This window comes from Myotis brandtii, unplaced genomic scaffold (assembly GCF_000412655.1).
Source record: "Myotis brandtii unplaced genomic scaffold, ASM41265v1 scaffold82, whole genome shotgun sequence".
Lineage (NCBI taxonomy): Eukaryota > Metazoa > Chordata > Mammalia > Chiroptera > Vespertilionidae > Myotis > Myotis brandtii.
Window position 1 is genome coordinate 10,521,950 of NW_005371324.1, and position 22,851 is coordinate 10,544,800.

Genomic DNA, 22,851 nt, shown 5'->3' on the forward strand with positions numbered 1-22,851 from the left:
ATCACATAAACAAATTGAGAGATAAAAATCACATAGTCATATCAATTGATGCAGAAAAAGCATTTGACAAAATTCAACACCCTTTTTTGATAAAAACTCTCAGCAAGGTGGGAATAGAAGAATCATACCTCAACATAATAAAAGCCAAACCCACAGCCAACATCATCTTCAATGGGCAAAAACTAAAACCATTTTTCCTAAGAACAGGAAAAAGACAGGGATGCCCACTCTCACCACTCCTGTTCAACATAGTACTGGAAGTACTAGCCATTGTGATCAGACAGGAAGAAGAAATAAAAGGCATCCAAATTGGAAAAGAAGTAAAACTGTCCTTATTTGCAGATGACATGATACTGTACATAGAGAACCCTAAAGACTCCATCAAAAAATTATTAGAGTTAATAAATGAATTTGGCAATGTAGCAGGATACAAAATTAACGCCAAGAAATCTATGGCATTTCTATACACCAATAGTGAACTTACAGAAAGAGAGACTAAAAAAGCAATCCCATTTACCATCGCACCAAAAAAATTAAGATACCTAGGAATAAATAACTAAGGAGGTAAAAGACCTATACGTGGAAAACTACAGGACACTGAAAAAAGAGATAGAGGAAGACATAAGTAGATGGAAGAACATACTGTGTTCATGGATTGGTAGAATCAAGTTGCTTAATCTCAGTGAGCAGCAGTCACTTCATTTGTAAAATGAGACAGATATTAATTGCAGTGTAGGCATACTGTAAAAATATGAGATAACATATTAAAGACCTTAGTAGGTAGTCAATAAATAATAAATTTTATTTGATAGGCAGCTTGATGCAATGGAAAAAAACATGGGCTTTAGGGCCATTCAAACCTTTTTGGATGGGATTTCTACTTGTCCTCCTGCAAATCACTTATCATACCTGAGCCTCCTTCTCATCCATAAAATGAGTATTCTGACTCCTACTGTGAATGAGAAATGAGAAATATGAAGCCCCTACCTTGTCAGTACTTGTTTATTGCTTAAATCTTTATTGAGTTACCATTTAAACACATTTAAATTGATATATGACCATTTTCTTGCGTTTTAGGTTTTGCATCTTGATTTTATTACCACTTTTATGGACTGTTTTTGTGTTGAAGTTACCCTTAGAACTAAAGTGCATCTTAGATGCTAAATATTTCCCCCTTAAGAATTGAGTAACGTCTGCAGCAGCAGCATTTTTAAAGGTCATCCATGGATTATTATTGCTCTTCCTTATTCCTTTAATTCAAGAGATAAGCCCAAGGCAAAGTGAAATAAACTCCATGGCAAATTATCACAGACTAGAAAACAATTTTCTTGGAGTAAGAAAGCGAGTGTAATTTTCACCTGAACCAGAGCGGCAGAAAGTTTGTGATTAGTCTGCAGCAGCTGGGTGAATCAGTGTGCTCTGAGGCCAGACAGGCCTGGGCTGAATCGCAGCTTTACAGTTTCCACATTTATGAGTCTTTGTGTGTGTTTTTTTTAATATATTTTATTGATTTTTTACAGAGAGGAAGGGAGAGAGATAGAGAGTTAGAAACATCAATGATAGAGAAACATCGATCAGCTGCCTCCTGCACATCTCCCACTGGGACTGTGCCCGCAACCCAGGTACATGCCCCTGACCGGAATCGAACCTGGGACCATTCAGTCCGCAGCTCTATCCATTGAGCCAAACCGGTTCCGGCGAGTCTTTGTGTTTTATTTAGCCATTATGCTGCTCACTTTCCTTGTTTGTAAAATCCAGGTAATGACATTTCTTAATAACAAATGAGATGCATATATAAAGCAACTAATAGACTGAAAACATGTTTCATTTTACAAACCTACTCTGAATAGTTGGTAGTTAGTGAATGGTGGTAATTAGTTAAGGCTTCTTGAGGGAAATGAGAAAACATTTTGCATGCCCAAAGATGCAGAATGTGAGGCGTGGGAACACATAAATCAGAAATTTACCCATCCCCCAGCTTGCTATTCTGATTCATAGTAAACTTCAGTGAATTATTGTCATTGAAATCATTTTTATTACTGAAATATAATGAGTGGTTGTATAAAAATTTTCTAAGTTGTAATGAATAATACCCAACAAGGTTGGCTATGTACATTTTTCATATATTTTCCATGATGTATTATTAGATTATATTTTCTATTTCTAGTCCTTTGATATTTCTCCATGTCACAAGCTTTACAAACTAATAATTGCTTATGAGTTTTTACTGAAGACAATGGGCCAGCCATGAATTATTTAGTAAATTAATAATATTTCATTTCAAAAGTAGGTTTTAATAATGATAGATTTCTGACTTAGAAAGAAAGTACGCTGTCTGAAGTGATTTTCAGACATCACCAACTTAAATATAGATATTTGAATCTCAAGCTCTATGGCATTGTGGTTCTCTTGCATTCTTTTACTAGACAGACAACCTACTGTTATTATTCTACAAATTAATTGGATTTTTTATAAATAAAAAGTAGAAACTATATTAAATGCAATGATTGTACAACTTCTAAAAAGTGACCTATGAACACTTGAAGATCCAAAGTAGAATTTCAGGTTGATTCCAGACAACCTGCAAACAGGCCCATTTTCAGCTGTAACTGTGATGTTAGTATGTTTTCTGCTGGCTTTAGAATACATTTTAGAGATAAATATTTGAATACAATTTACCATTAATTGCTTTAAAAATTTCAGTACTTTAGAGATTGTGCATCCTAAATTATATCTAGAATGGTTTTAATGTGAAGAGCAGTTCACTTTTCCTAAGAAAAATTACTATTTTCTTTATTTGGGAACATTTGTTAGTTTGTCATGGCAAAAAAATAAATTATAACTTTGACAGCATTTCAGTTTTTATAAAGATATTGTAACAAAAAACAATATAGTTATGACAGAAAATTAAAAAAAATTATTCCTAATCTTACCAGTCTAACAACTGTGAGCATTTTGTGTATTTCATTGCAGTCTTCGGCCTTTACTTCGGTAGTTCTTGCATCTCACCCCAAGCATGAGATTGAATCTAATCAAATTCTTTTAAAGTGGGAACACGTTTTAGGTTTAGTAAAACAATACAAAACGTTTTCTAGCTATTATTTTCATAATAGTATAATTTAAGGACTATTCTCAGAACTAGAAACACATAGATGTATGTAAGTAGATACATACATATACTTTTCACCAATATTTTTTACTGACCAGTTGAGCCAGGGGCACTCAAAAGGTCAGGAGACTCAAATTAATTCAATTCATCAAACATATTAGTATTGACAATGCTGTACTGATCGAAGAGTATATGGTTAAAATAAAAGGAAGCTAGCTCATCCTTGATATAAGGATATACAATCAATGTAGGTAATACATATAGATAAAACAACTGATTTTGAGTATAAATGGAAAAAGCTATCATAATGATGATTAGTTAAGCTGTAAAAGTCTGCTTGAAAATAATGCAGGTTACCAGTCTATTGCTTGGTCTCAGAAACTGAATAGCTTCTACATTTGCAGTGCTTATTAAAGCTAAAATATTTAACTTAAATACATAAATTATCTTAAAATATAATTTTTCCATTGGGTGATTGTTCTCCATAATCATATAAGGGAGAGAGGCATTATAATAAAAGAGCAACTGCTATACTTTTGGCACTATTTCCAATTATTTTCCTCTTTCTTAGCTATTAGTAAAATGTTATTTGGTAGGTAAAATTTATATAAACTGAAAGTAATAACAGATGCCTCAAAGGCCTCAGACTAGCTTTAGAGTTGGTGCTGGGCATGATAAATAATTTGTCATATATTTATTAGATTTAAAAAAGAAAGTGGTAAAGTTTGTTTACTTATTAAAATATAAAGTGCAAATAATTCTGAAAAAATCTAGCATTAATGCATAATCATAAGTTTGTCATTCCTTCATTTAATCTTACTTTCTCAATGCGGTTGTAAACCTTAGAGGGTAGGACCCTAAACTTCTCTCCTCTGGATCCTGCATAACGTTCTTCACTTAATAGTTATATTATAAATGCTTATGTTTCTAAAGGAATGAATGAATATGAATTAAAAAAGCAAATGATTATACATAAGAAAGAACACTTATTTTAAGAAACACAGACATACACACACACACACACACACACACACAAACACTTATTTTAAGAAACACACACACACACACACACACACAAATGGTGACAAAGCACATATACTTGGGAATCAGATGTTCCTAGATTAAAAATTAAAGTTTTACCACTTAGTAAACTTTTTATTTTAGCCATTTCACTTAATTTCTCCAAACATGTTTTCTCTTCTGTAAAATGGAATGACGACGACTTGTAGCGAATAAAATGAGATAGCAGATGAAAGTACTGGAAATGTCACGGAATATAAGCATGGTGATGCGATGCTGTTGCAAAGGCTGTTGGAGAGCTGTGTCCTCAGATTGATTTTCACGCTTCATTTTCCAGGTGAAGCGTACATGCGGTTAAGCAAACTCCCGGAGGCAGAGCACTGGTATATGGAATCACTGAGATCCAAGACTGACCACATTCCTGCTCATCTCACCTATGGGAAACTCCTAGCTCTAACGGTGAGTACCTACCTTCCTCACCCTTTAGAAATTGGTTTTCTCCATACAGACCGAGCTAGCTGTGGTTTGAGGTGCTGGTTCTTAGCCAGTTGACTCATAATGATAGCAACACTAAGTTAGAACCCTATATAGAAAATGTGGAAAAAAGTATTTCTTTGACTGTGGGGTTTGCTTTATATAAAATTTGACATGTCATGATCCCTGATGTAACTTAATGAAAACATATAATTGGAGAATCCCCAATTTGTGGTTACATAATGAATTGTCATAATAACAATATTTGTGCAAAGATTATGTTATTATGTTACTATAGTTCTACAAGCCAATATTAACCCCAAACTGGCAGTAATGTAAAACTAAGTCTAATTCTTTTAAAATAGGCAAACTGGTGTGTGTGTGTGTGGATCAGTATCACCTGGAATTTTTCTAACTAAAATTATTATAAAAGAAGTGGAGCCACCGTTTGGCCTCTCATTATGTGACAAGCACTCTTAGAGGCCAAGTTCCATGAAAGTGGTGTTAGTTTGAGCACAAGAAATTGCTGATATTCTACTCTTATTACTTACAAATGTCAAAATTTCATGTCTTTCAAAATATTGTTAATATTTTTATTTGATACAACAGATGATTGTCCAAAATATGTGAAGTTTCTGAGCTCATCCAACTACTCAATAGAACTAACCTTCAATCCTAATCTGAATCTATTACCTATACTGCTTTAGTTACATCACCTGATCTTTCTCCAATATTAATAAAAATAAATGAATATAAGGAACACAGAGCAAAAGGTCAGGAAAGTGATTCCTAAGTGAGTGCATAGAAATGTATCTTATAATTATTTAAAAGTAATAGCATTTACTTCCTCACAGAAGATGCTAGATTAAACACTTAAAATGTATCTATTCTAAGATATCACTAAAATGCTATTAGAGAAATTATATGGGCAGACTAAGTAACCAGAAAACATCTCACTAAAAAAAAGTCTAGAAATGCTAAATAAAATATAACACATATCCTCTTAATGCATAGCTGAGCTCAAAAAGTAGTAAGAGAATTTTCCTGTAGCTAGAAATGAAAGAACTAAACACCATAACAGTAAACAGCAGACTATCCTGTAGCTGATTTGGGATAGTTTACCGCTTGTGACAACCTGTGGGAAGGGAAGAGGCGTTTTGTTTGTTTGTTTGTTTTTGTTCTTGCTGGAATAAGAGACAAAGCTCCAGATTGGGTGGAAGGCTAGGAATTAGATGCCTAATAAAGCAGATAAATTTATATTCTTAGTGAAAGGGTAATACAGACTAAGATTGCATACTGATACAAGAAAGTAGCCTGTCTCAGCATGGGATCTGAATGGAGAATGAAGGAAGTCTCTGCTGGGAGTTTATCCTAAGCCCTTTTCCTACCAGGCTTTGGGTTTTGAATTTACTTTATTTGCATAATCAGGGAATTTCTAGGCCAAGAAATTAAATAAAAAATCAGCCCACTGAAAGCTTTTGCCCAATAAATTATGGATGTCCTTCAAAAAAACAGTTAAATCTAGAAAGAATTACTTAGTGAGGTGTGGAAAGAATGGTAAACAAAGTAATGGTTATTATGTTGGTAAATTAGAATAAACTTTTACTGAATAAAAGATTGAAAAAGAATAATCTCATGGGAACGATCAGAGTGAGAGAAGAGATGATAGTTAAATTGATTTTGGAAGTCAGAAAGTGGAAGGAGATATTACAACTGATTTCTCAGAGCTGGCTGTGGGATGGGATAACAATGAAAAGATATATTACATACTCAGAAAGAAACCTGGGGAGACCACTCAAGATTTTGAGGCAGCCAGCTTAGAAGAGAGTTAAAGAGCATAAAACGAGGTAATCAGTTATAATGTATGGAGCAGTCAGACCTCTCCCCCATGTACACATGCCCCAACCAGGCACTTCACCTGTACGGCAAGGAGAAGGAGGCTCACGGTGGCAGAGCTGTTGAATAATAGAGGTCAGTTCTCAGCAACAGCTTGCACAATTGAAAGTGGAATGAAAGGGACTGGAAAGAAGATTGAGTGAATGTCTTCCAGCGGATACTCGATCGCCAGTACCCTCCCCTACCACATGCAGAACACCAACAGCACAGAGTATATACTCCACCAGCTACCCCACCTCACCACCCCACACACATCCCGCCTCCCAAGAAATTGTTGAATTCTTTTCTAGAGAAACTGATCATTGTAAAAAAAAACCATTTCCACATACCTACTTTTGGAGAGGCCCTATAAATGATAGTTCCTAAAGCAGATACACAGAAGTGAATCTGTCTAGTCTAGGAAGCACATCTGTGCCTAAGGAACATCATTCAGCTTTTATTTAACTTACTGCTAAATATCAATGGGCGGATGCCCTGGCCAGATGGCCCAGTTGGTTGGAGCGTTGTCCGTACACAAGAAGGCTGTGTGTGGGTTTGATTTCCGGTCAGGGCATATACCTAGGTTGCAAGTTCGATCCCTAGTAGGGGGAGGGAGAGAATAGGGGAGGCAAATGGCAATGTTTGTCTCATACATGATGTTTCTCTCTCTCTTTGTCTCTCTTGCTCTCTCTCTGTGTCTGTCTCTATCTCGGTCTCTCTCTCTCAAATCACTAAAAATCATGGTATCAGGTGAGGATTTAAAAAACATTTATATATGCACAACCACGGATCACAAATCATAATATAAAAGCTTCAAATGTAAAAGATTGGAACTGATACAAATTATTATGAGGACAATGAAAGAAAGAGAAGAAAAAACGTTTCTTAAATTGTTAGAAAGAGATGGCAGTGAAGTATTTCATGAAGCAGGATGTCATTAAAACATAAATAATGAAAAATGAGAAAGAGCTTTTAAAAACAGTAATACAAAAAGATATGTGCACCCCTATGTTTATTGCAGCATTATTTACAATAGCCAAGATATAGAAACAACATAAGTGCTCATCAATAGACCATTGGAGGAAGGAGATGTGGTATAAATACACAATGGAATGTTACTTGGCCATTATAAAGAATAAAATTTTACCATTTCCAACAACATGGATGGACCTAGAGGGTATTATGCTAAGTTAAATATGTCAGACAAAGAAAGACAAATACCATATGATTTCACTTATATGTGGGATCTAAAGAACAAAATAAATGAACAAACAAAACAGAACCAGACTCATAGATGCAGAGAATAAATTAATGATTGCCAGATGGGAGGAGCTGAAAGGGCTGGGTAAAAAAAGGTGAAATGATTAAGAAGTACAAAGTGGTAATTACAAAATAATTACGGGGATATAAAGTAAGTATAGGGAATATAGTCACTAATATTATAATAACTATGTATGGTGCTAAGTGGGTTGTAGAATTATTGGGGGGGCAATCACTTTGTAAAGTATATAATTGTTTAACCACTATGTTATACACTGGAAGCTAATATCTATATCATAAAAGGCCTGTGGTCGTGACGCCATAATGGCTGGGCCTCTAGTAAGATAATATTGAATGTAAGCCATAATTGAAAATAAATAAATACATAAATAAAATAAAAAATATGATATCAAAACAATTTTCATTTGAAGGATAGGAGAATAAAGGTGAAGAAATATTTCCATATAAAAACAAAAGGAAAAGGAAATAAAATTAAGAAATTATGAAAGAAATCAATATAAGTCTCAACAGAAAAAAATAGAGAAAGGAAAAAGAGAACATTACTTAAAGTTTATGGGGACAAGTTGGTATTTCTGCCATTTAGAGGTTATAATATATTGAGTTTAATCAGAAAAAAATTGTTTTAACTTATGAAAACCATTTTCATTTATTATTTTGATAGTATGATCATTCATATAGCTCCACTTAAGAATATAATTCATCTACATCACTTGCCCCAAATACTATCTTTGAGATGTTAAGGATTTCAACTGGCATTATTTTTAATTAAATTGATAAATGACCACCTTTGAAAAATATTGATACAAGTATAAGATGCCTGATTTTCAAAAATGAAGAAAAGGTCACTTAGAAAAAAAAATTTGAAAGTTTAAATGTACTTAGTTCTGAATATACCTAGAGTCTGACACTACTTTGGCTGTACAAACAGTATATTCTTTTTTTCCAAGTTCTTCTTTTCAAGTCTTAATATTTTAAGTTTCCTTTACCAAAAATATGATTTTACAGGCTGCTTTATTTTTTATAAGGCATTTTAAAAAAACGGGATTTAGAAATTTTAACTCACTTAAACATATGGAAGGGAAGGAAAGACTTGTGTATTACAATCCAAATTTTAATTCCCCCACACCACCCAAACTTTTATAGTTTCCGATTTGCTGATTAGATGAAATACAAACCCTATTACGGAATGACTTGAAATCACAGTGCCAAAACCTCACAACCGTCTTTAACAGTTTCTTTTTGAATTATGAGATTTGGCAAATTTCTGATCCCAATGGATTGCTTTTGTCTAAATTTGGGTTTCTTGGCCTGGTAACAGGCCCTTGACTTAACATGAAATTGGCAAGGTGAAAAATGCCACACATTTTGACTTCTGAATGCTTTATGTATTAAATATTGTAAAATAGAATTGTCTATTAGTCTCAAGAGAAGAGAAATAAAGATGGAGTGGTGTTTTTATTGTTTTGTCAAAACTGACCAAAGGCAAATATGTAAAAATGATATTCAACTATATTAGACAGACTATAGAGTAGGATTTCATATAAAAATTATATTTTTATTCGACAAATAAAAAACAGATTATTGGTGCCTTTATTACAGCCAGTGGAGTGATTCACTTAGTACTTTTTGGTACAGATTTTTCTTTAAGAATTTGTACAGTATTTAGAAAAGTTGAAAATGATTTATCATCTCCCAGAATGTACGAAAAATGTCCTTTTTCTCTCTCTACCTGCTCAGATTTTATTTCCTCGGTGAAGTCTTGCCCAAGTCTTTCAAGCAGTTGTTTTTTCCTTTCTCTGTGCTTCCGTACCATGGTCTCATTATCTTTATAATAGTGCTTCCAGATTGAATGGCAGAAATAAAACTATGTCTGCCTTTTGACCCTAGACATGGGACAGGAATTAAGTCTTACCTTTTTATCTCTTCAGGCAATTCACTACCTTGGTAACTACACCTATAACTTCCTTGTGCATTTCTCTTTTTAAGTTATTTAAGGGCTGGATACATAACTTTTGACTATTTTTATTTTCTTAGCCCATTCTCATTCCTTTCATTTGGTCAACACATGTATTGAGACTTATTACTCCATGCTAGGCATCACTCTAATTCCCAATATGTTCTGAATAAATGAAAGAGAATGGCATGATTATAGGTTGCACGCAGATTAATCTTCCAAGACCCTAGAAGGAGAGTCTGGGCTTGATATCTGTTATTCTGTGAACCTTTAAAATGAATATCCTCCTCTTTTTATACATAAGGACACTGAGTTTTAAAGATTTAAGGCACATCCCCAAGAATAATTTAGCTACTAAGTAGAAGAATTCGATACAGCCTCAATGTTTTCTGAATTGAGCATCATTAATTTCACTCTATATTACATAATTTTAAGTGTGGAGCCTTTTTCCCCTTGTTATACCTGATAGGAGATTGTAAAAGTAAGCCAGGATTTCCTGTCTCTCCCTTTTTATAACTCATTTTTAGATATTACCTCTATATACTAGGTTAGTTTGAGTGGTTCAACAGATTTTTATTATTAAGCATCATAGGTCATGAACTTAGGACTTCTGTTTTTGGCTGTTGGCACTTTTAGGTCCTACATTATAACAAAATACAAATTTTCCCAGGTACTCTAAGGAGTAGTTCTGCCTTAGGGTCACTGGTCTTGTCCATATTTAAATATACCGTAGTTGGGCCTGGGTGACATCTCTTTAAAATATCTGGAACTTTTTATACCAACATCATGTCCAATTAAAATACTATACAGGGGCACTCTCTAAAATTGTGATTTATTTCTTGTTTGAACTTTGTTACCTTAGGGCTAATGCCATGAATTTAAAATAGGGCATGCATTAAGAGAGAAAGGAAGAAATAACATTTCTATTATTATGCTATTTCAGGTTGTTTATAGTTGTTTCTAAAGCAGTGTGTGTTCTATAATTATTTTGATTTTTTTGTTTTCCTTCCTGTTTGTCCTGTTCAATTTATTTAAGCCAAATATTTTGCAGTTTTTGTGAGCCAGTGAAATTAATATTGACTTAAATTGTACTAATAGCTGTTTGGCTGATAGCTTATTTTACTAACAGATCTAGGTTAGTTAGTAAGAGAGAAGGAAGGCTCTGACGGCAATTCTTGATACAGAAAATTTTTATTTTGGCTTCTGCAAGTAAACACTAAGCCAGATTTCTGTGTCTAGTCCCTGTTAATTATGCTACAAAAACTCCAGTTGTGAAAGTTCTTGAGATTCGATAGCAAAATTATGTCCCCTAGGCTAGAATACGGTAGTGTCCATGTAGTTTGTCTCAAGTGTTGTGCTGTTTGTTTCCTTGAGTTTTTTGTAATAATTATTATTTAGAGGTGGGGTTATTTTTCACTTGGTCCTTTTCAGAGCAGACTTCATGGTAATCACCGCACAGCCTCGTTTAGATTAGAGGGAGAGGTAACAGAAAATAGTTTTTTCTGTGAATCTAACATTGTTATGTATCTGTCCAATTCAAGTTGCAAAATTTATTCTGTGAAAAGAGGAGTAAATATAACATAAATTTTGCTACTGAAATACTATATGAAATAAAGAAGAAACTTTATTTCAATACTGTATTCAGGTAAGCATTTTATATAAAGTTGCCTCATCTAAACTTTATGATTTAGTATTCTAGAGATAATATAGTTATTATTGTATTGTTTTTACTCTGAAGCATAATGGATCTGATAGACATTTTTTATTATTTTTTAAAATATATTTTTATTGATTTCAGAGAGAAAGGGAGAGGAAGGAAGAGAGAGATAGAAACATCAATGGTGAGAGAGAATCATTGATTGGCTGCCTCTTGCACTCCTTCTATGGGGATCGAGCCTGCCACCTGGGGATCAAGCCCGCAACCTGGGCATGCACCCTTGATCGGAATCGAACCCAGGACCCTTCAGTCCGCAGGCCGACACTCTATCCACTGAGCCAAACCAGCTAGGGCTGATAGTCATTTTTTAGAGACCAGCCCTTCACTTCAAGATACAGATATTTTTATCTAGAATCAATCTTGCAATCATTCTACTGATTGACACTCAAATATATCCAAAATGTCTCAGGCTTTTATTTCTTGCTTTTGAATGTCAGTAGAAGTCATTGTTAAAGATGTTTCCTTTTGCCCTAGCTGGCATAGCTCAGTAATTTGAGTGTCTGACTGAAACCAATCGATGTGAGAGAGGCACACTGATATTTCTTTCTCACTCTTCTCTCTCTCCTTCTCCCCCACCCCTCCCTTGTGCTCTCTTTAAAAATCAATGGAAAAAAGATCATAAGGTGAGGATTAACAACAACAAAAATATTTCCTTTTGCCAGATATTCATAGAAATAGTAAAAATTAAAATATTCAAATTCTCGGGCATTAAAAGTTACATGAAATAATTCTAGCTGCTTCATATCTACATATACATGCCTATTTTTGAAACCAAATGTTACTATTTTTAGTGGTAAATAGAATGATACTGCTTTTGAACTAACTTATATTTCATTGTTACTTTTTTGTTTGTTTGGTTTCTGTATTTGGTCTGTAGTTATCATTTAGTGCAATTTAAGTAGCCCAGCAGGCTCAGGCCCTCATACTCCCCCAGTACTCGGATATAGAAGGATGTAGATGGACAAGTGGTGTGCCCTTAAAAACACACTCCTTTACAAAACCTGCATTTGACACACATGTGCTGAGCCTGCACTTTGGCTTATTCTATGTAATAAAAGGCTAATATGCAAATTGTCTCCTCGGGAGTTCGACCAGGAGACCGGGAGTTCGATCGCTCGCTATGATGTGCGCTGACTACCAGGGGGTGGCACAGAACATGGCAGGCGACCAGCAGCAGCAGTGGGGCACTGAGGGAACAAGGGAAGAAGGAGGCAGAGAGGCTAGGAGGCGGGGAATCTGATTGGCCCTGATCGCCAGCCAGGCCTAGGGACCCTACCCGTGCACGAATTTCATGCACCGGGTCTCTAGTGCTCTATAGTAAACAGTTGAGATACAGAGACAAAGAAGGCATTTCCTTGGTCTTAAGAAGACCTCAGTGCATGCTGTTGAGGAGAAACTGGTCCAAGAGCCATGGATAGCTGCTTCAGTGGTGGGTTGCCTTGCTTTGTGATTGGAGGAAATGGCTTGTTTCAGAAAGGACAATTATGTAGGTACCTTAATTTTATTTCCTTACTCTTTCATTTTTATTATAGATATAGGATCTCATACCAGTTAGCAGGCACTCTTTCCTCACTTGACAGTCCTTTAATTTGCTATGCGCCTCATTGATGGGCTGCATACAGTGCAGGACTCATGCTCATGACTTCCAGGTTGATACTCTTCCTCCTGCACCATGTGACTCTCCTGCCATGTAAGAAAGCATGGACACATTTTAATGTGAGTTAAACTCTACTTTTCACTTATGTCTTCTATTTTCTTAGCTTGATAAGTTTTTTTAATAGGATAAAATTTGAGTCTCTTTTCTGGTTAAAACAGCATCGTGATGTAAGTATGTTTACCTTTAGGAAAGGTGGTACAGGCAACATACATTTTCAAAATGTATGTTTTTTCAAACACAAATATCTTTAACCTTTACCAAAGGAGGTTACCTTTTTTTCTGTGAAATTTGGGTATGGATATATATGCATATTCATATACATGTACACACACATGCAAATATATAAAGAAAGCCACATCTGTTCTAAGATTGGAAAGTTTTTGTTTTTGCAGTCTCATAAGTAGGTTCAGAAGCAGCCCAGCTATGAACGTGTTCACAAGTCCATAGGCTTTTGCATTTCCCCTATATTTACCCACATTACATTGAGGCCATGAGCCTCAGCAACCTGAAGCAAGAAGCCTGCAGAGCTGCAGATTGTATTTTTAGTTTTATATTAAAATTATACTTCTTCCAAGCAACAGTTAATTCTGAGTTCAACTTGATTTTTATCTAAGTCCTGAGCTTCTAGGACCAGCTAACTTCTCACTAATTGCCTATCTCCCTTGCCATGAATCTGTTGCTTTCCTACCTAACAAAGAATTAAATATCATGCATAGGGTGGCTCTGTACCCTGCCTCTTCAGTGGTCATCCCAGGCACAGTCCCTCCTGGATAAGCACAGACACTTTATCACGTGATGAACTAGGCGCTTTACGTATGCTGTTCCAAGACCTCCTCACAAATCCCAGACTCTAGACACCCAGTGTAGAGATGAAGAAGCTGAGCTTCAGAGGTTAAATCCAGATCCGTGTTCAAAGCCTATACTACTATGCTTTGTTTTTTTCTGAGAGCTGTGCTATTTAAATTGCTCTCTAGCCTTTTATTTATTATGCCAAAATATGCATATGTGGTACCTTATGTGCATAAATGCTTAACTTCAAAATGCAAAATTTTGCTTATTTTTAAAGCAAATCATTTTTCATTTTTAGATTTCTTGTAATGTTTTTCTAAAGTGAAAAGACAATTTCTGTGTATATTTATATATATAAAAGCCTAAGCAACCTTTAATGCTGGAATGACCGGAATGACTGGTCGACCAGTCGCTATGATGCACACTGACCACCAGGGGGCAGACACTCAATGCAGGAGCTGCCCCCTGGTGGTCAGTGCACTGCCACAGCCAACATCCTGCAGCCGGCCAACCTCCTGGAGTCCCTCCCACTGGCCAGCTGCGCCCCGCCCCCCACCCCCGAAGGCCTCCATCGCCAGCCAGGTTGAGGGACCCCACTTGTGCACATATTCATGCACCAGGCCTCTAGTCATTAAATAAAGAAAAAGAATTTTAACATAGGTAATTGATAAAAGGATTTAGGTATTTATACATGTGAAATAACAAGGAAATAGGAATAGTGAAGTTTAAAGTTGAATTTTTAATGTAAGCATGCTGTGTATGTTATACCATATATGGAATATAGTTTCTCTCATATTTTAGGCCTTGAAGAAATGTGATATTCCAAACTGAAAGGGAGGACAGAGTGAGAGGCCCAGGTGAAGTGACCACTGGCCTTTACCTGGTTAACATTTAACTGGTAGAACATTGAGTTGGAGCCAGAGCACCTGAGCACTTACCTGCCTAGAAATTTACTTCTTCTCACAGGGGAAAGCATAATTCTTTTAAAAGGCTTAAATTGCAGATATAATTGTGGCTCATTTCTGAAGTATAATTGAGGCTCTTTGTCAAAGAGACAGAATAAGGTACATTCTTGAGCCCACACTGTGATTCCGTGTGCACTGTAATTACTTGAGGTGCGAACCAGGAACGTGAGGGTTCACACATGATTAGGACCCTTTGGTCATGTGGCACTGGGTTTCAGATGGGCACTGACCGTTGTTTACATGCCCTGCGTTATGATGTCATGGGATGGAGAAATACGTAATGTGGTTGTTGGATGTAATGGTCGTTTTGGGAAATTTTGTCTCTGAGAAATGGAGCTTGAAGACATTATGCCTTATATAGTGTGCACTATTTCTTGAAATAAAACAGCAATAGCTAGAAGAATAGGATTTCTGTCTGCTTAAATCAGAAATTTATGCACTTTAAGCAGAAAATTACTGATCAGGAGCCTGTGGTCCTATGTTTTAAGATGTCTTTGCATATCTAAAAAGATTATTGCCTCAGCAGCAGTATAGGATTACGTTGAAATCTATTGCTTTGGCTTAGATAGTTTCCTGAGGTCTGCTTTCATCTTCTCCCCTAGAGTGCACATTCCCCACAAGTGGTAATTACCTTCACTCATCTTCCCCTCACCACTTCAACAGTGCTCAATGTATAAATATAAATAACTGCCTATTTATATTAGGCACTTATTGGATTTGATACCCTTGCTTTGACTATAAATATTAAAGCTGACTCAATAAATAATGTTACATGGCAAGAATTGCTTTTACTTGATTATAAAAGGGAGGTTTAAAATATGATGAAATTTAAGGGTACCAACAAGATTTTACCACTGCCATTATTGCTCTGATAGTTTCTATTAAAACGCAGTTCCCAAAAGATCCAGAAGACATTCCCCAAATGTATTCCATATTAATAATTCTTGATGTTTCTTTAAAAAAAAATACAAAGTTAAATTAGTGTGGCAAAGCTCAATACTATATTTCTTTCTTAAAATATGTTAATATACATACAATCTATTAAAGGACCTGAAAGTCATTTTGTATTTAAAGCCCTACTTAGAAAACTTACTATGGCGCCCTTTTTTAAAGTTGACCTCATCATCTAGAGAAAAGAATGTCCTGCTGAGTAAACTCTGGGGAACTTAATAAAAACCAAACTGCAAGGAGTGGGACAGAATACAGAAACTCCAGAAATAGACATAAATGAAAAAGACAGTTTTACCTGATAGACCCGTACATTCAGCAAGAACACTTGAGTGTTGCTAACCTAGTGATTTATAATTTAGTTCATTCTTAAAGTAGCCATTTAGTTTGACACATCTAAGAATTTAGTAAAAATTGAGTGTAATTCTTTGCTTTCCTCCATGATGGGTGGTCAGAGATACTAAGGAAGTTCCAGGAAATTCGGATGCAGGGTATCACCATGTTCAAGATTTTGGAAGAAAAAAAAATCATTAGGGCTAGAGCTACTCTAAAAATAGCCATTTGTCTAAACCTGTCCAAAACCAAATCGAGTTGAACTACAGTTGAAATGTTATAATGTGCTTAGGATCTGTTTGCAATCTTCAGGACATAGGTAAAACAAAACAATTTTATTTTAATTTTTTTCATATTTCTTTTTTATTATGTATTTTATGCATTCTACTTTCTTTTTGAAATATTGTATTTTTTAAATTCTTCTTTATTGTTTAAAGGGTTACATATGTCTCCGTTTTCCTCCATTGACCTCTCTCCAGCTATTCCCACCTCCCAGCATATGCCCTCACCCCCACACTGCCTGTGTCCATGGGTTAAGCTTATGTGCATGCATACAAGCCCTTTGGTTGCTCTTTTAACTCCCCCCCTCCCCTGCTTTCCCTCTGAGGTTGGACAGTCTGTTCAATGCTTTTATGTCACTGGATTATTTTTGTTCATCAGTTTATGTTGTTCATTATATTCCAAAATGAGTGAGATCATGTGATATTTATCTTTCTCTGACTGGCTTATTTCACTTAGCATAAATACATTGGAGCAAGAACACTTGAGTGTTGCTAACCCAGTGTAAAGACACTCTTTTCCCCCCTTCCTTTCCATACTGTACTCATATGTAATCCACACTTAAGGAGTGGGAGTTATGCTCGCTCTCTGGGGACAGAGTTCCTGTATAGATTATTTGATTTTCTTCTGCATGGAGATTGGTCTCTTCTCTTCTCCTTAATTATTATTTAAACTAGAGGCCCGTTGCACGAAGAGATTTGTGCAATAGGCCTTCCCTTCCCCTGGCTGCCAGCATTGGTTTTCTTTTGGCACCCGGGACCCAGGCCTTCGCTCCGGCCGGAGCCTTCAGTCTTTGCTCCGCTGCTTTGCCCCTACGTATGCAAATTAACTGCCATTTTTTGTTGGGTTAATTTGCATACTCTCCTGATTGGCTGGTGAGCATAGCGGAGGGATGATTAATTTACATGTTTGTCTATTATTAGGTAAGATTTTTAGGTACATTAGTGTGGACTCAGGGATATTTATTTTATACATGGGGTTAAAATGTGTTTCTTCTGTTTATTTTGTTGCTCAAGTTGGTTTTGTTGTGTAGTTTTGATCAGTGGGAGTTCTTTCATAGGCTTCTATGTCCCTTCAACTTACCTCCATTGTGTGTGTGTGTGTGTGTGTGTTTTCCTTTGGGTGCTCTCTCACTTTCTGTCACTATAACATGCTCCTGTTTGGTTTTATATGTTTTCTGCCCAAGTCCTAGAATCTGACATTTTCCAAGGAGCCTTGGATCCTTTTATTGGCAAGTGGTTTAGAAACTAAGATCTGTGTTCTAGGTACTTAGAATATACATATATATTCTATATGTAACTCTGTATTTTATATTAAACTAAACATATGTTTGTACTGATGTCTTCATCCTAACCCATTACCACCTGGATCTTTCTAGCCTCCTCCCCTTGTTTATCTATACTTCCCATTCAGTGAGAAGCCTGCCTTCACCATCCCCCATACATTTTCTTAGCAGTTCATGTTCCAGCATTCACAGGTAGTTGTTTTAGAATTGTTACCTTATACCCCCCTGGGGGGAACAAAATCTTTGTCAACTAAAGGTATGTTCATATTCACAGTGTCTCCCCCCTTGTTTTAGATACTGCCTCATTTCTAAACTTAGACCAGCACTGTGTTCCCCATGTTTCCATACGACTCTTGCCTTTTTCTGTCTCTCCACCTGGCAACATCTGACCCATCCCCTTAGTGTCATCTCTAACCCTCCTTTTCTTAAAATAGTTACTGATTTCTTCCAGGCAGCCTTAGGGCTTCTCTTCCAGGGTTGTTATGCATATGAATATCCCCATGTTGCTGAATACTTGTGTATGACTCTTATTTGTTGTTGTTTTTTAGACAGTGAGAGGAGGGACTGTGTCTCTTCATAAATATCTGTTGACTCATTATGAGTGAAATGACTTGAGGCAGAGATTGGCTCATTTCACTTAAAGTACCCTGTCAGGGTAGAGGGCTGACCATCACTGCCCTTCCTCAGGGACATAATTCTTCTGTTCTCTGTGTTCGCATGAAAATAGGCCCATCACCTTCTATTATTGTTAGCTGTGTTCATGGCTGTCTGCCCCTTGGGTCCCATTCATTACTTTAAATGCCAAGGGAAGACCTTGTAAAGCAGTAACTATTTGTTGAGCAAATATATTATTTTAATGTTGTATGGAGGAAGGAAAGAGTGAGAAAAAGAAAAATAGAAATTTGAAAGGATAAATGGCAAAGGTGAAGGTTTATACAAGTACCTAGGCAGAAAGGGGGGGAAAGTGATGTTTTGAGTAGCTAAAAGTTAAATAAAAAATATGAGAACTTACATTTTTTTTGTTTCATTCTGGCTTAAAATGTCAGTTTCTCAGCATTAAAAAAGATTTAAAAATGAATTTAAAGAATTGGATAAAAGTTGGATAACAACATTTTGTCTGTAAAATAATTTATTTTTGTCTCAGTAAAAATCATAACTATAGAGCTGCACATTATTGAAAGATGGGAATAAAAATGTAAAATTGAATATATTCCTTTATTGTTTTTCCATTTGATAACATAGTGGAGCAGCATCTTCTGGCTGTTTTGTTCTGATAGCCTGGGAAGGTACTCTCAGCAGAGTACATCCTATAAATCATTCATTTCAGAGGGAGTTTGTAGAATTTCATGAACAGTGGTACTGATGATAATGAGTATGTATTCTTCTGACAGGTATAATATAATACAGATAATCCTTTATTCTTTTATTTTATTAAGTATGATGTATGGCAGCCAGGAATAATACTATCTTTTCTAGAAATTATCATAATCATATGATTTACTTGAAGAATCAGCTTGATATATAAATTTGATGGGATGTAGAGCAATATGAAACATTTTCTACAGAAGATGATTAGGTTGAATTTACACATGATGATTAGAGAAGAAGCATGCCTTTTTTTGTGGTTTTGCTATAGTTTTGCTGGAGTTCATTTGTGATCTTAGAAAGCATTAACTTTTAATTAACACAATATCGCTTACTCTATTTTAAACAAATACTAAAATAACTTGTACTAAGTAACATTTAACAAACCTTTATTTGGAATTGTGAGGAATAATTTTTTCTAGAATAACATTGTAGAGATCCAAATATTTATGAAACAAATGGATTATTATTGTAAGCCACCCAAATCTAAAAATGTCACTATTCTTGAAAGAATTAATAATTCCTGTTATATAAAATCTTCTTAAAATAATATGATTTAAGTGACTTATTTAGGCACATAGCTTAGTCTCATACTTTTCTAACTTCATTAATTAATCTACTTAGTCTGGCAGCTCCAGAAACTGCCTTTTGTACTATTTCTTGCTTATTCTTCAATACAGAAGCTACCTGCTAGAAATAACATCTTCTCTGGGTGTTTTCTGTACTTTTGTCCTCCATTGCCTATCCAGTATTTCTTATTTCATTATATGCTTTTTAAAACAATGATATAATATGGTCATCTATAGCTATTTGCTTTGAAAGAGAAGTGTGATATAGGACAGAGTTGAATAAAATATATTTTGATTAATTAAACTTTTGCTTCTGTGAAATACCCGGCATCTGAATATTGCAATATTGAGTGTCAACTGTCACTTTCTACTTTCTTATTATTCTAAGATTGGTAGCAGCTTGAACCATGCTAACTACTTCAACCTGAACTTGCCAAATTAGGTCAGCATTTCAAAAGGGATGGACCTTTTGGAAAACACATATTTCTGGATGGGGGAAAATGTATTCTGAAACTGTCACCAGTATTTATGTGGCTTTTCCAGTTTGATCAAACGTGGTCCTAAGTTTTTTTGTTGTTGTTTTTTTACTGAAACGTCAGTTTCGAACTTTGGTATTCTCACTGATTTCTCTTTTCTTCAAATTCTCTGATCTCAAAGGAAAATTTTACCCACAGTAATCTAAGACATTCAAGAACAAGAGACAATGTGGTTGATAACTGTTTTGGATCATGACGTTCTTCATGTGACTGTGTTACAAGAATTTAAGTGACTTATTTAGGCACATAGTCACAAATGAAAAATAATCATCTACTTCTATGACTTACTTTTGGGTAAATGGATTTAGGCATAAGAGGACTAGTTAAGAAGAGAACTAACTTTTTTATGAGTGCTCACAATGTGTTGCTGTGTCATGCTTTTTAAATAAATTTTACCTCATTTAATTCTTTTAAGATATTGCATAGTAGTTACTGCTGTCCTTATACAAAGTTCATAATAGCTAACATTTGTTGAGTACTTCCTATGTCCTGTTGACTGTTATAAGAGTTTTACATTCACTGTTCAGTTATAAACCTCATCAGGACATATCATTCTTGCCCCTGTAATGTATTCTGGACAGAAGAAAAAACTTGCCTAAGTAGCCCAGCTATTTAGGGATTGTTCCATAGGAGATGGTGAAACTCAGATCTATGTGATTCCCAAGCCTATGTTCTTTCCCCTATGCCAGTGCTGCTCTTTTTATAACCTATCTATGCTTATCCTATATAATAAAAACCTAATATGCTAAGTATCCGGTTATCCAGTCATCCGTTCAACCAATCAAAGTGTAATATATTAGTGATATGCTAAGGCCGCTCAACTGCTCGCTATGATGTGCATTGACCACCAGGGGCCAGACAGTCGACTGGTCGCCCAGTCGCTATGACATTCACTGACCACCAGGAGGCAGATGCTCCAACTGGTAGGTTAGCTTGCTGCTGGGGTTCGGCCGATCAGGACTGAGCGAGACAGACCAAACACGCCCTAGAGCCCACCCGCAGTCCCTCCCTGGCTGGCCAGCCTCCTGCGTCTCTGCCCGACCCCAATCGTGCATCTGTGGGTCCCTCGGCCTGGCCTGCGCCCTCTCACAATCTGGGCTGAGGGGGACCCTCCCCCCCCCAGTGCATAATTTCATGCACCGGGCCTCTAGTTTTAAAATAAAAGCTGCTTTAAGTGATTTCTTAATTTAATCGTTTATGTCCCCTCCCCAAGCTCCCGAGGTCTTCAGAGTGACTTGTGTTTTTCATGGTATGATACCCTGGAACCAAAGTGCACATGAATTGTATTTTGAGAAGTTGAATAAGTCATGATGTTTCTTCCAAAGACTGCTCTGTGTATATTTGAAGCAGTTGCACAAGGAGTGGTGTCAAGCTGACTGCACTGCCCTCTTATGTACCTCCATATTACTATGCTCAAAAATGCACTGTGCATATGATTGGGGGTGTCAATTCATCCCTCTTGGGTTCCACAGATAAACCTGCCAACTCAGGTGCCAATTCAACTTCAGACTGTGACAAAGACAATTTGGGAGGTTGATGTTTAGTGAGTTCTCTGCTGCCTTTACAGCCCATGTTTTCTGCCAAGGTCAACAGGGCGTGAGATGTTGACAGTGATAATTTAGCCGAGTTGAACTACTATTAAATAGTCTATCTAAAGGCAAGCAAGGTCAGACTTTCTATTCTCCGTCTCCATGTCACCTTTCTACTCACATTTTTCCCATTAGTGGCCCACAATTTCTTGTGATATTACACATTTTCTCTTACTTCAGGAAAGGGAATGAGAATTTCGTTTTGTAACAGTGCCAAGACTCCTGCGTGCATGCTTCAGCCAGCACACTGCACTGCTAGGACTTGGGAATGATCCAGTTTGGCGCTATGCTTGTCATATGCATTTATACATACAAACGTGTTCTGCTGGTAATGTGCCAGGCTCTGACCGTTTTCTGTGTGTGTGCGTGCACGTGTGTGTTTTTCTTTTTTCTACCTACTTTAAAAGTTCCTGTGATCTTATATGTACTACCTCTGGTCACTTCACACTCCAGACATGAAAGTGGATGAGTGTTGCTTATGAACAATGCTGTTTTAGTAAATTTTTCTTTCTCTGTAAGTCACATACAATTATTATTTACAGAAGGTGACTCAAGAGTTATGTGGCCTGATAGAAAGTACAAATTTGGTATTTTTAGTTATTAAATAGGTATATTTTATTAAATTGATGTATTTTGAGTTGGTTGGTATCAAATTACGTTTTTTTGCTATTGATAATCCTCACCTGAGGATATTTTTTTCATTGATTATTTTTATTTTTTTTAAATTTAATTTCTTTATTGCTTAAAGTATTAAATGAGTCTCCTTTTTTCCCCCATTGACCTTTCCACGGCTACCCCCACCCCCAGCACATGCCCTCATCCCCCTTATGTCTGTGTCCATTGCATGCATACAAGTCCTTTGATTGATCTCTTATCCCCTCACCCCCCACCTTCCTTCATAGGTTGGAGAATCTGTTTGATGCTTCTGTGTTTCTGGTTCTATTTTTGTTAATCAGTTTATGTTGTTCATTATAGTCCACATATGAGTGAGATCATGTGATATTGATCTTTCTCTGATTGGCTTATTTTGCTTAGCATAATGCTCTCTAGTCCATCCATGATGTTGCAAATGGTAAGAATTCTTTCTTTTTTACAGCAGCATAGTA

The 22,851-nt window shown here is 36.0% G+C and overlaps 1 protein-coding gene across 2 annotated transcripts in view; it reads left to right on the top strand.

The window, feature by feature from the left end:
• TMTC2 (transmembrane and tetratricopeptide repeat containing 2) overlaps positions 1 to 22,851 on the top strand; it is a 423,041-nt gene that overhangs the window by 299,293 nt on the left and 100,897 nt on the right. For both annotated transcript variants that reach the window (XM_005884159.2, XM_014531683.1), the window contains exon 8: positions 4,467 to 4,588. In XM_005884159.2, the coding sequence (XP_005884221.1) occupies positions 4,467 to 4,588 (122 nt within the window). The remainder of the gene's footprint in view (positions 1 to 4,466; positions 4,589 to 22,851) is intronic.